The sequence below is a fragment of the Sylvia atricapilla genome, chromosome 16 (assembly GCF_009819655.1).
Source record: "Sylvia atricapilla isolate bSylAtr1 chromosome 16, bSylAtr1.pri, whole genome shotgun sequence".
NCBI lineage: Eukaryota > Metazoa > Chordata > Aves > Passeriformes > Sylviidae > Sylvia > Sylvia atricapilla.
In genome coordinates, this window is record NC_089155.1 from 7,155,227 (window position 1) to 7,168,404 (window position 13,178).

The 13,178-nt window shown below is 55.4% G+C and overlaps 1 protein-coding gene across 2 annotated transcripts; it reads left to right on the forward strand.

Moving 5' to 3' along the window:
- The first annotated feature begins 533 nt into the window (after window positions 1–533).
- On the forward strand, window positions 534–9,473 carry LOC136368479 (bactericidal permeability-increasing protein-like). Of its 2 annotated transcripts, none has more exons than XM_066330707.1 (15): window positions 534–662; window positions 1,620–1,734; window positions 2,353–2,481; window positions 2,920–3,078; window positions 3,455–3,518; window positions 5,446–5,509; window positions 5,985–6,076; window positions 6,248–6,424; window positions 6,632–6,691; window positions 6,816–6,983; window positions 7,269–7,336; window positions 7,558–7,600; window positions 7,951–8,014; window positions 8,509–8,585; window positions 9,198–9,473. In XM_066330707.1, exons 1-15 carry the CDS (start codon window positions 548–550, stop codon window positions 9,243–9,245), a joined length of 1,443 nt encoding a protein of 480 aa, XP_066186804.1. In that variant the 5' UTR covers window positions 534–547; the 3' UTR covers window positions 9,246–9,473. The 2 variants fall into 2 exon arrangements, with proteins under 2 accessions (XP_066186804.1, XP_066186805.1); XM_066330708.1 differs by having other exon boundaries at window positions 2,923–3,078.
- Window positions 9,474–13,178: the final 3,705 nt, after the last annotated feature.

Genomic DNA, 13,178 nt, shown 5'->3' on the forward strand with positions numbered 1-13,178 from the left:
CTCTGGCCCAAGGCTGCTCTGGTGGCCCACAGCTGCTCCGGTGCCTTTGGCAGGTCTGTGGTGTGACAGAAGCAGCTCACTGAGTAGCCAGGAGAGCCATGAGACTGGAACAGAGATGGAGAGCAGCAGGGCTGGGACACTGCTCCCGTGCAGCCCAGGCTGTTGCCACCTTTTGCTGGGTGCAGCTGCAGCAATGTGGCTCCATCAGGCTCATCTGGCAGTGCCAAACCCAGCTCTGCTCCACTGGGCATCCACTGCTGCCACAGGCAGGGATTGTTGGCACTGAGAGAGAGCTGGAAACTGGGCTGTTGCCTCCCAATTTCCACTGCCCCTTCCCTGCCTTCAGTGAATGGCACCAGGTGTGCCTCTGTGCTGGGCCATGGTGCCAGCAGCACAGAGGAGCAGGATGGTGGCCAAGCAGGAAGTCCTGGGGACGCCCCCCGTGGCTCCACACACCACCCTCACTTGCTGTTCCCTTTTTGGCAGGGATATAAAGGTGGTGTGGGCAGGGAGAGGCCAGCATAGCGCAGCATTGCAGAAAGCCAGGATGGGAGTGCAGAGCTTGGCAGTGGCTTGCGGGGCACTGGCCTTGTGCCTGGCACTCACCACAGCCACCAACCCCGGCTTCGTGGTGAGGATCACCCAGGCAGGCTTGGACTACGGTGGGTTCTGCTTTTCACTTCTCTCCTCACAGATGTGCTGGTGGCAGAGGTGTGGAGCCAGGGGCTCTGTGAGAAGTGCAGGGGCTCTGTGAGAAGTGCAGGGTCACAGGTCAGCATGGGGAATCGTCAGCCATGGGTGCTATGATGAGCACAAGGCTCCATATGAGGAGCACAGGGGCAGGATGGGACCAAATGCATGCCCCGAGCTTCCCCTGTTGCACTTGCCTGTCTTTCACCCCACAACTTGACGGACCCCCTGCAGAGGGGACCAGCCCTATGGGGTCTTCAAGAAGCTGTAGCCAGGCAGTGTGGGGGGCTGGCACAGAAGAAGGGTCCTGGTTTCACCGTATGTCCAGATAGCTGAGCTGAGAACCCTGGAGCAGGGAGCTGCAGAGGAGAGAGGAGCTGTGGAGTTTTGGGGTGGGGCATGACAGAGATGGATGGGCCCCGTGCTAGTTTTAGCAAAGCAGGCAGAGCCCCGACTCCAGCAGAGCGCAGTTATGGATTGAAATATACTGTGTGAGAAACGGCTCATTTACCCGGCAGCTCTGCCAGCCGTGTGGGAGAGAACGTGACTCCCCTTCTCAGACGGAGGCAGGGCTGCAGCACCCACTGATACCGTGCTGTTCCCTGGAACTAAACTCCATCCATCTTTGCCTGCTGGCAATGGGCATGGAGCAGCCCAATGCCTTGGACCTCCCACACACCTCACCTGGTTGGCAGCTTGTAGAGCAAGGAGTGGGACATACCTCTCCTTTCTGTGGCCACCATCTTTCGCTGGGGCTGCAAGTAGGGCACCAGTGTGCTCGCAGGGCTCTGTGCACAGAGGTTTGCTTTAAAGCCAGCCTGGGAGGCAGCATCACCTGGATCTTTCCTTTGATCCTTCTGCTGCATGCCCGGTGTGTGCTCCAGCTCCTGTGGCAGTGGTGGAGTGACGCTCTCCCTGTGTCCTTGCAGCCAATCAGCAGGGGATCGCCATCCTGGAGAAGGAGCTGGCCCAGCTGAAGCTGCCAGACATCTCGGGTGACTCTCGTGTGTTGCGCGTGGGGAAGGTGCACTATGAGCTCTCCAGGTGAGCCCTGCCAGTGCCTTGGAGCCACCCACTGCCCCCCAACGCAAGCGAGGGGCAGGACAGGTGGGGAGTCCCTGAGACAGTGAGGACCATCCTGTCCCCTCCATAACTGCCTGAGATGCTGACCCTGTCCTTGGTGCAGGCAGATATGTTCCCCTTTCACTCCTTGCCCAAGGGGAAAAAGGGAACAGGGGTCACAGCACGCGGGGTATGGGTGGATTGTGTGCAATCAAAGCCTGGGTAGTGGAGATGGCCTTGCCTGTGGGATGAGGGCACACATTCCCATGTGGAGCAGAAGCCCAGCCCCTGTGGAAATGCCAGTTCCCTACTGCCCCGGGTGCCTCTCTGCTCCTGCAGTGCAGCGTTTGGAGCTGCTGTGGGTGGCTGCAAGGGCCACATTCCCAAAGGTGCCACTCTGCTGTGTGTGTCCCTGCCAGGCATAGCTTTGCAGCAGCACAACTGCAGCTGGGGATGCTGCCAGTGCAGTGACTCCACTTCCTCCTGCTCACCCTCCTTCCCTCCCTTATTGTCTCGCTCTGTCCCTCCCTAGCCTTGTGCTTGGGAGTCAGGGAGCATTGTAACATGTAATTTCTCTTCTTTCTATGCATGTGTTTTTAGACTGCGCCTTCGTGATTTCCACTTGCCATACTCACGGATTACCCCGATCCCCAACGTGGGCCTGCAGGTCTCCATCTCCAATGCCTTTGCCGAGCTGGATGGAGACTGGCGGGTGAAGTTTTACTTTGTGTGAGTGCCCAGCTCTTCCTTTCTCTGTTTTGGTGCCCACTCTGTGTCTCCTTCTCTGGATCTTGACAAGATTTTTCTCCTCTCCCTCTCCCTTGTGTTTTGGGCAGCTGTCACTTTGCTTCTCCAGATGGATAGATCGATAGGATGGATAAAACAGGGTGGGAGGCAGGAACAAGGCACACAATGGGGGAGCTATACATGGACCCTCTCTTCAACCTCCCCTACTTGTTCTCACTTCCCTCTATTTAAAGGTTACCTCTCCTACTTTATGTGCCAATGAAATTTGTTTCCCCTGAGTTTAAACACTTTTCCAGTCTCCCCTGGGTGCACCATACAAGGGGGAGACTGATCTACATAGATTCATCCTTAAGTTGATTTGAGGTCTCTTCATCAGGCTTTGGCATTGAAAAACATCTCTTTTTCATTTCCCTCTACCAGCAGCCGGGACCATGGATTTTTTAACCTGAAGGTGGAAAATGTCTACATGAAAATCACCCTGAGGCTGGGCAGTGACACCGCTGGGAAGCCCACCATCAGCACCTCGGACTGCAGTGCCCGTATCTCCAAAGTCCGGTTGCTCTTATCGGGCAAGTTTGGGTATGTAACTTCACTGGAAGGTTTAGAAACACTGTGTGTTGGCCCACCTGCCATGGCAACGTGGCTCTGCCATTGAATGTGGCCCTGGTGCAAGGAGCATGTTGTTGGCAAATCAGAGGTTACCTGGTTTAAATCTGGCCTGAATTTCTCCTGCAATGGCTGCTCATTTAATGGGTGTGGTTTAGGCAGACAACCGACTTCTGTGGTCCACCAGCGAGTTTGTTTGCAAATGTAAACCCTAGGGCAAAGCCAGATGCCAAATTGGTGTGGGAGTGATGTTCCCAGGGTGTTGCATCTCTAGGGTCTCCCTTTCCTGGGCACAGACTTCTGCAGTGTGGATCTGAGCTAGACAGGGCTTCTCTGTGTTTCTCTGCAGGTGGCTTTACAACCTCTTCCACAGTGTTATTGAGTCCAAGTTGCGGAAGAGTTTGGAGAGCAAGGTATGTGAGGCAGAAAACTGCCCTGGGTTTTCTGGCGGTCCTTAGCCCACAACTGTAGGTGTTGTGCTGGAAGGATCAGATGTAGGGTGGTATCTAGAGCCAGAGCACATGACTCTCTTGCCAACTCAGTAAAAACCAAAGGAATGGGCGTTGCAGGCTCCATAGCATAGTGTGACTCAGGCTGAATTTGAAACCTGGTGCCTTTGCCAAAGCCCAGCATAATTGGTTCCTAATTAACAAAGACTTTTCTTTCCATGTGGTCAGTTAATTAGATCTTATGTCTCAGCCAAACTCATTGTAACCTGATCAGAGCTGTCCCTTAACCAGCCATATTCTGGAGTGCTTTGGGGAACAACTGGGGGGGAAACTGATTCCTGGATTTCAGACATTTGTTTTCTTGTTTTACTGAGGGGGGTCAGGGAGCTCTGGTATCGCTGCCTGGTACAGACACTGACATGCAGGAGACCTGCAACAAGACATGGAAACAAGCTGTTAGCAATAATTACTACAAGGATAACTGGCATGAGTTACAGCCTCTCTGGATGTGAACCTTGCTCAGGAAGGAGACAGCTGGAGAATAGGCAAATCTCACTCCTGCAGCAGATCCCATTCTGCCCAGGCACTATTCCCAATTCCATGCAACACCTTTCCCAAATCCCCTGGGGTCTGTGGCAGCAGATGGTCTAGCGGCAGGAGCAACACCAGGGCTTAGAGACCTTTTCTGCCATTTTGTCTGTTGAAGGGGGGACAGCTCTGGAACTGCAAAGGGACCCCACTGCCCTCTGCTCCTCCTTCAAGTTCCCTCTGTCTCACACACCTTCTTCATTGTCTTTGTGGAGTGACGGTGTAAGGGGCAATGGGCAGGAGAGAGCAGGGACAGGGATTGAGCTACATTCTGGGCACAGCCAGGCCCCAGTCCAGGCCAGGCAGCCTGTGTCTGCCTCCTGCTGTTGCTGGAATGCTTGGGCAGTTCTAGTACTCCCAGTTCAGGACTCCATTCACAGGGAGATCCCAGTCACAGGGAGATCCCAGTCACAGGGAAATCCAGGTCACAGGGAAATTTGGGTCATAGAGAAATCCCAGTCACTGGGACCAGGGCTGCATTTTCCTGCCTGCAGCAACATCCTCACTGGGAGCGATGGGTCATTTCCAGCACAGACAGAAAAATATCACTGGGGACGGAGAAGAGCTGCAACCTGTTGTCACTAAGGCCATGCCCAAGGCGCTCTGTTGCCTCCTCCTCCTCATCTCTATCAGTGTGGTCACTGCCCCTCTGCAGCACTGCATCTCACCATCAGTTCTCTGGGCTGCATGCCCAGTCAGGCAGATGACAGACAGATTCTGCCCATGGTTTCTGTGAAATTACAGTGAAAACATTGAAAGGAGCTTGAGCAGATTTCCACAGCTATCTGCAAGACAGTGCTCCACAGTAAATTTCCCAGGCTAGTGGTGAGCATGCAGTAAAATCCCTAGAAATGCCAGGGCTTCACTCATGAATGACAGAGACAGAGGTATGCACTCTTCTGTCCTGGCACAGAGCTGTAGGAGCTCAGCAAAGCTCAAGTTCAGTGCAGTCAGTGCTCTTGCCCCTACAGAGTGGGTTAATTCTCTCAGTTGCTCTGCTTTGGCTGACTCCTGGCTGCTCAGCACGGTTCATTCCTGCATGGGCCACCTGAGATTCCTTCCAAGGGTCTCCCCAGAACTGAACTGTGCCAAGGGGAAATTGCTGCAAGCAGATGCTTGTAGATATAAACCCTGCTTGTGTCTTGGACACTTCATGGGCTGCCTGATGAATGGAGACAATCATCACTGTGTGCTCTTTTATTTAAGCAGGCTCTGTCATGGAGCAGGGAGCGTGGCTGAGGCTCTGAGCGGGGGCTGTGACACGGCTGCCCCTGCTCAGCTCTGTGGCCTTTCTGTTCCACAGCTCTGTGACAATGTGGCCAAGTCTGTACAAAACGAGCTCCAGACGTACATCCAGACGCTGCCAGGTACTGGGGGCCTGCAAATGGGTTTAGGAGCAGCTCTTCCTAGCTTTTCCCAGCCATGAGGAATGTTTTACTTTGGGTCCACTCCCCATCTCCTGGCATTCTGGCACCCAAGCTGAGAGCTGGGGAGCACCTTCTCAGCAAAGACAAATCACTCTGTGTCCTGTCTGGACACTGTGTGTACTATGGAGATCCTTTCAGAATCTGTGCTCAAGGACTGCTGGGGGCTGGGGCTGCCTTAGCTGGGGGAACCAGGCCATTCCTCAGCTCCAAGAGTTGGTTTGCATTGCTGAGAACCATCAAGGAGAAAAATGGCTTTTTCTCTCTTCCAAAAAGATGCAAGCACAGGGGCAGTTGGTAGTGAGATGATGTACCACAAAACCCAGGCATGGGACTGCCCAGATGCCAGCAGAAGCCATCTGCACTCAGCTTTCCTGTCCATCTACTTCTGACTCATCCCTCTTTCTTGAATTTACAGTCACAGCCAGGATAGATGACAAGACAGGGATTGATTACTCCTTGGTGGCACCCCCAAGAACTACTGCTCAGTCCCTAGACGCGGACCTGAAGGTGAGAGGCAGCCCTGGGGACACTTGATTTGGCCAATGCCATTGCCACACATTACAGATGGGAACCAAGGTTTTGGTGCCTGCTGCCAATGCTGTTTGCCAGCCTGAGTGAGCAGGTGAACTCCACTGCTATTGGCAGCCCTTCTCCACACCTCTCCTCCATTCCTCCCAGGGTGAATTCTACTCCCTGGACCACCGCTCCACTGTCCCCTTCTCACCACTGCCACTGGCCTTCCCCTCGGATCACGACCGCATGGTTTACTTTGGAGCTTCCAGCTACTTCTTCAACACAGCTGGCATTGCCTACCACAAGGCTGGGGCACTGGTCTTTGAAATCACAGAGGCCATGGTGAGTGGCACCAGTGGGACAGGGCTGGGAAAGAGGTTCCATTTGCTGAAGTGCTCTGGAGCAGCAGTTTTGGAGAAGTCCCAGTGAGAGAGATGGGGGCTGTGGGATGGGGCTGGGCTGTCAGACATGGCAGATTTGGGGACGGGAGGACCTGCCATGGGCTCCTCTGTGCCACATTGCCCCAATGTAACAGTCCTCCCCTTGCAGATCCCAAAGGATGCAGGATTCAAATTGGACACCTCTGTCTTCTCAGCCTTCATTCCCCAGGTGAGCAGTCTGGCCCTGCCTGCCCAGAGCTCTTGCCCACACAGGCTTTGCTCTGTGCCAGGTGTTCTCCCTCAGGACCAGGGGTTTGTGATGTCCTTCCCATCCTCTCCCTCCTCCCCCACAGCTGGAGGAGATGTACCCGAATATGACAATGAAGTTCAGGCTGTCTGCTCCCACTGCTCCGTTCCTGACTATTGGACCAGGAGGAATCTCCTTCCAGCCCACCGTGGATGCTCAGGCTTATGCCATCCTTCCCAACTCCAGCCTGGCTCCTCTCTTCCTCCTCAGCCTGGTGAGTTCAGACACAGCCAGTGGCAATGGGGCAGAAGGGAGTTTGAGCTGTGCTCACTCCTGTCGCCCAGATCCTGCCAGGGAAGGTGCCAGGTGCTGTCCAGGCACACTGGGGGTGTCCCTGACAGAACAATTCCTCAGCTGACAAATACCAGTCTAATGCTGTGTGCAGACACAGTCCTGGATGGGCAGTGGTGTGTTTCAGCTGGTGAGAGCCGTTCTCCCAGGTGTCTGCTTTGGGGTGAGGTGGGGTGAGCACTGCCAGAGCTCTGCACTCTCTCCCCAGACAGGGAACGTGTCCGCTGTCATCAACGTGCGATCCGGCCGCATTGTTGGGAGCGTGGATGTGGGCAGGTACAGAGGGGAGCAGCCACTGACTGGGCAGGGGTGGCAGGGCTTGTTTCTGAATTGGGTGCCCAAGGACAGAGAGAGGGTGGGAAGGTGCCAGGGATGTGGGCTTGGTGTGGAGGGAATGAGCTGGGGCTGGAGGGAGTGGGATCTACGTGGCCGTCGCTGGGTAGAATGGCTCCCTCCATTGGGACATCCTCCACAGCACCACTTCTGTCCCTGCACAGGATCAGGCTCTCTCTGAAGGATTCAGCTGTTGGCACTTTCAAGGTAAGCTATCCTTGACCATGACCGGAGCCCTCAGCATTGAGCTGGCAGCCTGCTGGGGGCCAGGATGAGGGCTCATTCCCTGCCTCCTCCCCATATGGGACCACACATTTACCCTGCAGCCACCTCCTTCCTTAGCCTGCAAGGCTGGGAAAGGATGCCGAGCCAGATCAGTTGCTGCTCTCACCCCAACATTTCCTACCCTGCCAGTGTGGCCAAACAAATCTGCTGGTCTCTGGCAAAGCGTGTGCCCATCCCAGCCTTTCATCATCTTTTCCTAATTATCCTCCATTGCCTTCATGTCTCCTGTCCCACAAGCCAAAGCTTTGCCTTCCCCTCTCCCCACTCTCCAGGTGCGAATGATGCAGTCCTTAATGAACATCTTGACTTCCAGTACCTTGCTCCCACGTCTCAATGGTGAGAATCTACTGGGGGGAATGGGTGTGCTGGAGCACCCTCCACTCGGGTTGCTCCATCCAAGTGACCCCAGCTCACTAATTAAATCCTCATTGCCAAGGCTGATCCAGGGAAAAGTGCGTGCAGGAGGCGGCAGTAAAGCGGTGGGAGCCTCTTGCTGCTCTGACAGGCTCCCAACAGCAAACGCAATGGAAAAAATGAGTCCTATGCATATCTTAATGCTTTCCAGACCCTCTCCCCCAATCCCTGCTTCCCCTGCCTCGCCAGCAGTTCAGACCACAGTGGAGCTGGTGGCTGGAGGGGCCGAGGGGGCCGTCATGGCACAACACACAGCCCTGCCCCAGCAGCTTGGAGGGAGTTTCCTCTGCCTGCCCCAGGAGCACTGGGGGAGAGGGAAGGGCTGGAGGGAAAGAGGTGGCCACCTCCTCTGTTCTCTGCTCTCCCTTGACTCCCATTCCCATCCCAATGCAGAGAACATGTGTTTTCTTTTCCAGCCCGATTAGATGAGGGTTTCCCTCTGCCGCTTCTGGACAGGATTCAGCTCTCCAACATCCTCGTGAAGTACCACGAGGTGAGTGAGAGGGAGCACCTGGTTCCAGCTAGGGCCCATCCGGCTGCCCCCAAAGCCCTGCTTACCAGCAGAGCCTCCAAATCCAGTTCCCCTAGCTGTTCTGGGAAGTGATGGATGCAAGGGTGCTCTCAGTAGTAAACCAGTGCTCTGCTTTTCCTGGCTTCATTGTGGGAGTCTGGGATGGCACCATATCATTCTCCAGTTCTTAAGCCTGGGGTCTGAATTTCACATGACACTTTTTATAGCAGCATCACCCCTAAATCCCCACTGCCCCTGACTGGCAATGCCCGGATGGATGCTGTGATGCCTGCTAGGATGCTGCCCCTGCCTGCCCTGGTGGAAGAAGCTGTACCAGGTCCAGGGGAGCAGAGAGAACCCCTATGGAGGGGTGCCTTGGGGAAGCCCTAATGCGGGGTCACCATGGGGATTCCAAATAACTGTAGTGAGGCGTGGCTGTGAAACTGTCTCCAGAGCCTGCCAGGGGGTAAAATAGACACAGGGGTTGGCAGAGCCACATGTGCCAATCCATTGTCCCTTCACGGATGTGGTAGGTGCTGGGCAATGCAGCTGCCATGGCCTGTAGCAGCCCAGCGCTTTCTCTCTCTCTCCCAGAATTTCCTGCTGCTTGGAGCAGACGTTCACTTCCAGCCCCGGGGGTGAAGGCAATGAGAGCCCTTCAGCAGTAAATATGCTCCATTCACCACTCTGCCCTTCCTTGTCCCCTGCCTGAGCTGAAGACCACCAGTCCTGCCACTGTCCTGCACTGCTGCCTTGGTCCAGACCCCTGCTGGGGCCTCACTGGGTGCTACCCCATGAGCTGGGGGTTCCCTGCCCTGGGCCACCGCTCCCCTTCTCCCTCTGAGCAGCAATAAAGGCATTGATACTGGGGCAACGGTGTTGGTGTCACTGTCAGTACCTCAGGCCACACGGGGCCAGGTGGGAGCTGGATTGGGACCACTTGGTTTGGTTGTTTCCATGGCCATGGCAAGGCACCACAGAACAGCTGTGTTCTGCTGCCCTGTCCCTTCACTCCAGCCTTGGGGCAGCGTGCTTGGAAAGAGCACAGTGGAAAATGTCCTGGGGGTGCTGGTCAACAGCAGCTGAACACGAGCACCAGGTGGCCAAGAAGGCCAGGGGCATCCTGGCCTGTATCAACCACAGAGGGGAAACAGGACCAAGGAAGGAATTGTGCTTTGTCCAGTTCAGGCCCCTCACTTCAAGAAAAACATGGAGGTGCTGGAGCATGTCCAGAGAAGAGCAATAGAAGCAGGGAAGAAGCTGGAGCACCAGGAACCTCTGATGGAGCTGGGGGGGCTCAGCCTGGAGGAAAGGAATGTCAGGGAGACCTTCTTGCCCTCACAACTCACCAGCAGAAGGGTGCAGCCAGGTCAGGGTCAGGCTCTGCTCACAGGGAACCAGGGACAGGTTAAAAGGACATGGTCCTAAGCTGCATACGACAAGTTTTAGGTTGGATATTGGGAATAATTTCTTCACAGAAGGGGTCATTATATCTTGGAATGGGCTGCCCAAGGAGCCGGTGCAGTAACCATCCCTGGAGGTGTGTAAGGGAACACTGGATGTGCCGCTCAGTGCCCTGGTCTAGCTGACACGGTGGTTCTGGGGCACAGATTGAACTCGATGATCTCGGAGGTCTTTCCCAACCTAATGAATTGTGTGATTTTGTGATTCCCGCGGCGGCACCGCGCAGCAGCGAGGCGGGCCCGGAACGGCGGCGGGGCGGAATGCAGTGATGAGGGCTGGGAATGGCGGCGGGAGCGTCCCGTCCGTGGCCGGCCGGTCTGTCCGCCAAAGCACCCCTGTGTACTGTGGCCAAGGCAATTTTCTCCCCAAGAGCTTAGTCCCTGAGGTGTTTCTGCTATGGAGATGCTCTCAGGGAAGCAAAGATAAGAAAGAGAGCCAAGGCATAACCCCCACACCACAAAGGGCACTCTCAGGTGCCAGTAGATTCCCTGCCTTTAGCTGAATTCTCCTCACAAAGCACTTGGGCTGTTTAAAGGCTGGGGCAGTGCTCAGGAGCAGCAGTTGGAATGCCCAGTTTTCCCAGTTCCCCAAGGAGAAGGCAGAGCAAGCCATCTGGAACCGCCTGCAGCACCTCAAGGCGCTGAAGGCCCGGCGGCCCCGGGCTCGAGCTCCGCTCCGCATCGGGATCCTGGGTAAGGCTGCACTGCCTCACCTGTGTCCCACTGCCTCACCTGTGTCCCACTGCCACACCTGGCTTTCCCTGGGGTGCAAGCAGCTGGGAAGGGCTGCGGGGCACTGCCTCCTGAGGACCCTTCTCCTGTGTTGGCAGGATGCATGGCCGAGAGGCTCAAGGAGGAGATTCTGCACAGGGAGAAGCTGGTCGATGTTGTGGCAGGCCCTGATGCCTACTGTGACCTCTCTGTGCTTACATCCCTGTTGGTCTAGAGAAAGCCACAGTTGCCACGGATCCTGACCACAGCCCAGTTCTGTGGGTGACAGTGAACTTGTCCTGGGTGGAAATGCGTAAGATAAGTTTTATTTTAGGCTGATGCCTTCTCTTTCCAAGTTCTCTCTAAACCCGGCCAGGCTGCTCTCATTTTTCTTGCTGAGTCTCTGGGTTTTCCCTGGTGTTTCCCCCTCCTAGATACATCAGCCAGTGGAAGGTTGGAAAGCAGCAGCAGCAGTCATGCCTCTGGCACTGGCACAAGCTGCCTGGGGAATTCCCGGGCTGGTAATGGCAGTGAGGAACCCAGATGTGTCCGGATTTCCTTGCAGATGGCAAATGGGCAGGTTATGGCACCACAGAACAAAGATGTATTCAGATTTCCTTGCAGATGGCAAATATGCCTTGGTTGCTCACAGCCCAAGGAGCAGAACTGCCCCAGTCTGGTCTCCATAGTAGCTGGGTTATCCATAGTACCTGGGTAGCCCCAGCATGTGGCTGCAGGGTGGCTGGAGCCATGGCATCACGAGAGAGATGTGGAAAGAGCTGGAGCAGGATGGAGAACTGCCCACACGTGCTGAGGAGTGTGTGGGGCCAGAGGGATTCTTGACCTAGGGAACAGGGGGTGGCCTATGGACAGTGGAGAGAGGGTTCTTGACCTGCAGTCCTGGGCAAAGGACAGCAGCGCAGGACTCCTGCAAGTTCCTGGGCTCCTGGTTCCCATCTGACCATTCCCCTTCCTTCTCCAGCAGCCTGGGGGAGCCAGCCTTTCCCCAGTGGAGCAGACCCCACACTCCCAGAACAGGCAGAGAAGCTCTGCAGGAGAAGCCTTTACCTGTCCAAAGGGTAAAGGGCAGGATTTCATGTTCCATCCCCTCTGTCAGCACTTGCAGGAAGCACTACCGGGACCGGCACATATGTTGAGCTTTAGATGTGGTTTTGGCTGTTCCTTGCCAAACACGGCAGTGTTTGGTCAGGGTTCAGCTCTTTGAAGGCTTTTTTTTAGTTCAAATTCAAAATTTGCTTAAAGCCAGAGGGAAGACTTCCTTGTTTTGCTTCCTCTCTGTGTTATTCCTTATAAAATTTCATTTCTTCTTATGGAATTCTTTCATTTCTTCTTATGGAAGAATTCTGGTTCTTCCATGCTCCTCCATAACATCCTGAATGTTGTTTTGATGCAGCCCTTCAGTGAGATGGGATTGTCACTACGGGAGATTTGGGAACCCCTGCTCCAAATTGAGCCAGACTCAGATGTGCGCTGATGATGGGCGACAGGGAGGGTCACAATGCCCTGGAGGCTGTGAGTGGGGATTTCGCCTTTTGCCTTTTTCTTCTGCTCTTGGATGCTTCTTTCTGGGCCAAAGGAGCACTGGGCAAAAGGAGCACTGCCCATGGGCTCCAGGCTCACAGATGTTGCCTCTAGCAGCCAGGTCTTCCCTGGATCCAGCATGAGATCTGCCTGCATCAACAGCTGTGTGATTCATTGGCCTGGACACCAGGCACAGGAGATGAAAGTAACTGAATCATTTCTTCCTCCATCACCTTTATCTTGAAAGAAGAGACCAGCCAGCCCAACTCTCCTGGCTGGGAGGCACAGGAGTGCTCCCCCCTCACACCTGCCTGGCTGCCCCCAGCTCCTGCCCTGTCTCCAGCCATCACGGCAAGAGCTGTGACATATCAGGCCTCTGAAGTGTTGTCTTTGGAGCTTGATGCTGGGGCGATGGATGGCTCCTCCTGTGCATGGCCGCTCTGTGCAGCAGCCCTGTGACAGGGTGTGGAGGTGCAGGGCACCCCAGTGAGGAAGTTGTCCTGGTGCAGCTGCCCAGCCCAGGCAGGTGCCCCTTTGCCAGGCGTGCTGGGTGTGAGGGTCCCCAGGGTGTCCTCACATGAGGTGGGAACCTGTCACCTGCCTGTTGTGGCCCAAGGCTGCTCTGGTGGCCCACAGCTGCTCTGGTGCCTTTGGCAGGTCTGTGGTGTGACAGAAGCAGCTCACTGAGTAGCCAGGAGAGCCATGAGACTGGAACAGAGATGGAGAGCAGCAGGGCTGGGACACTGCTCCCGTGCAGCCCAGGCTGTTGCCACCTTTTGCTGGGTGCAGCTGCAGGAATGTGGCTCCATCAGGCTCATCTGGCAGTGCCAAACCCAGCTCTGCTCCACTGGGCATCCAC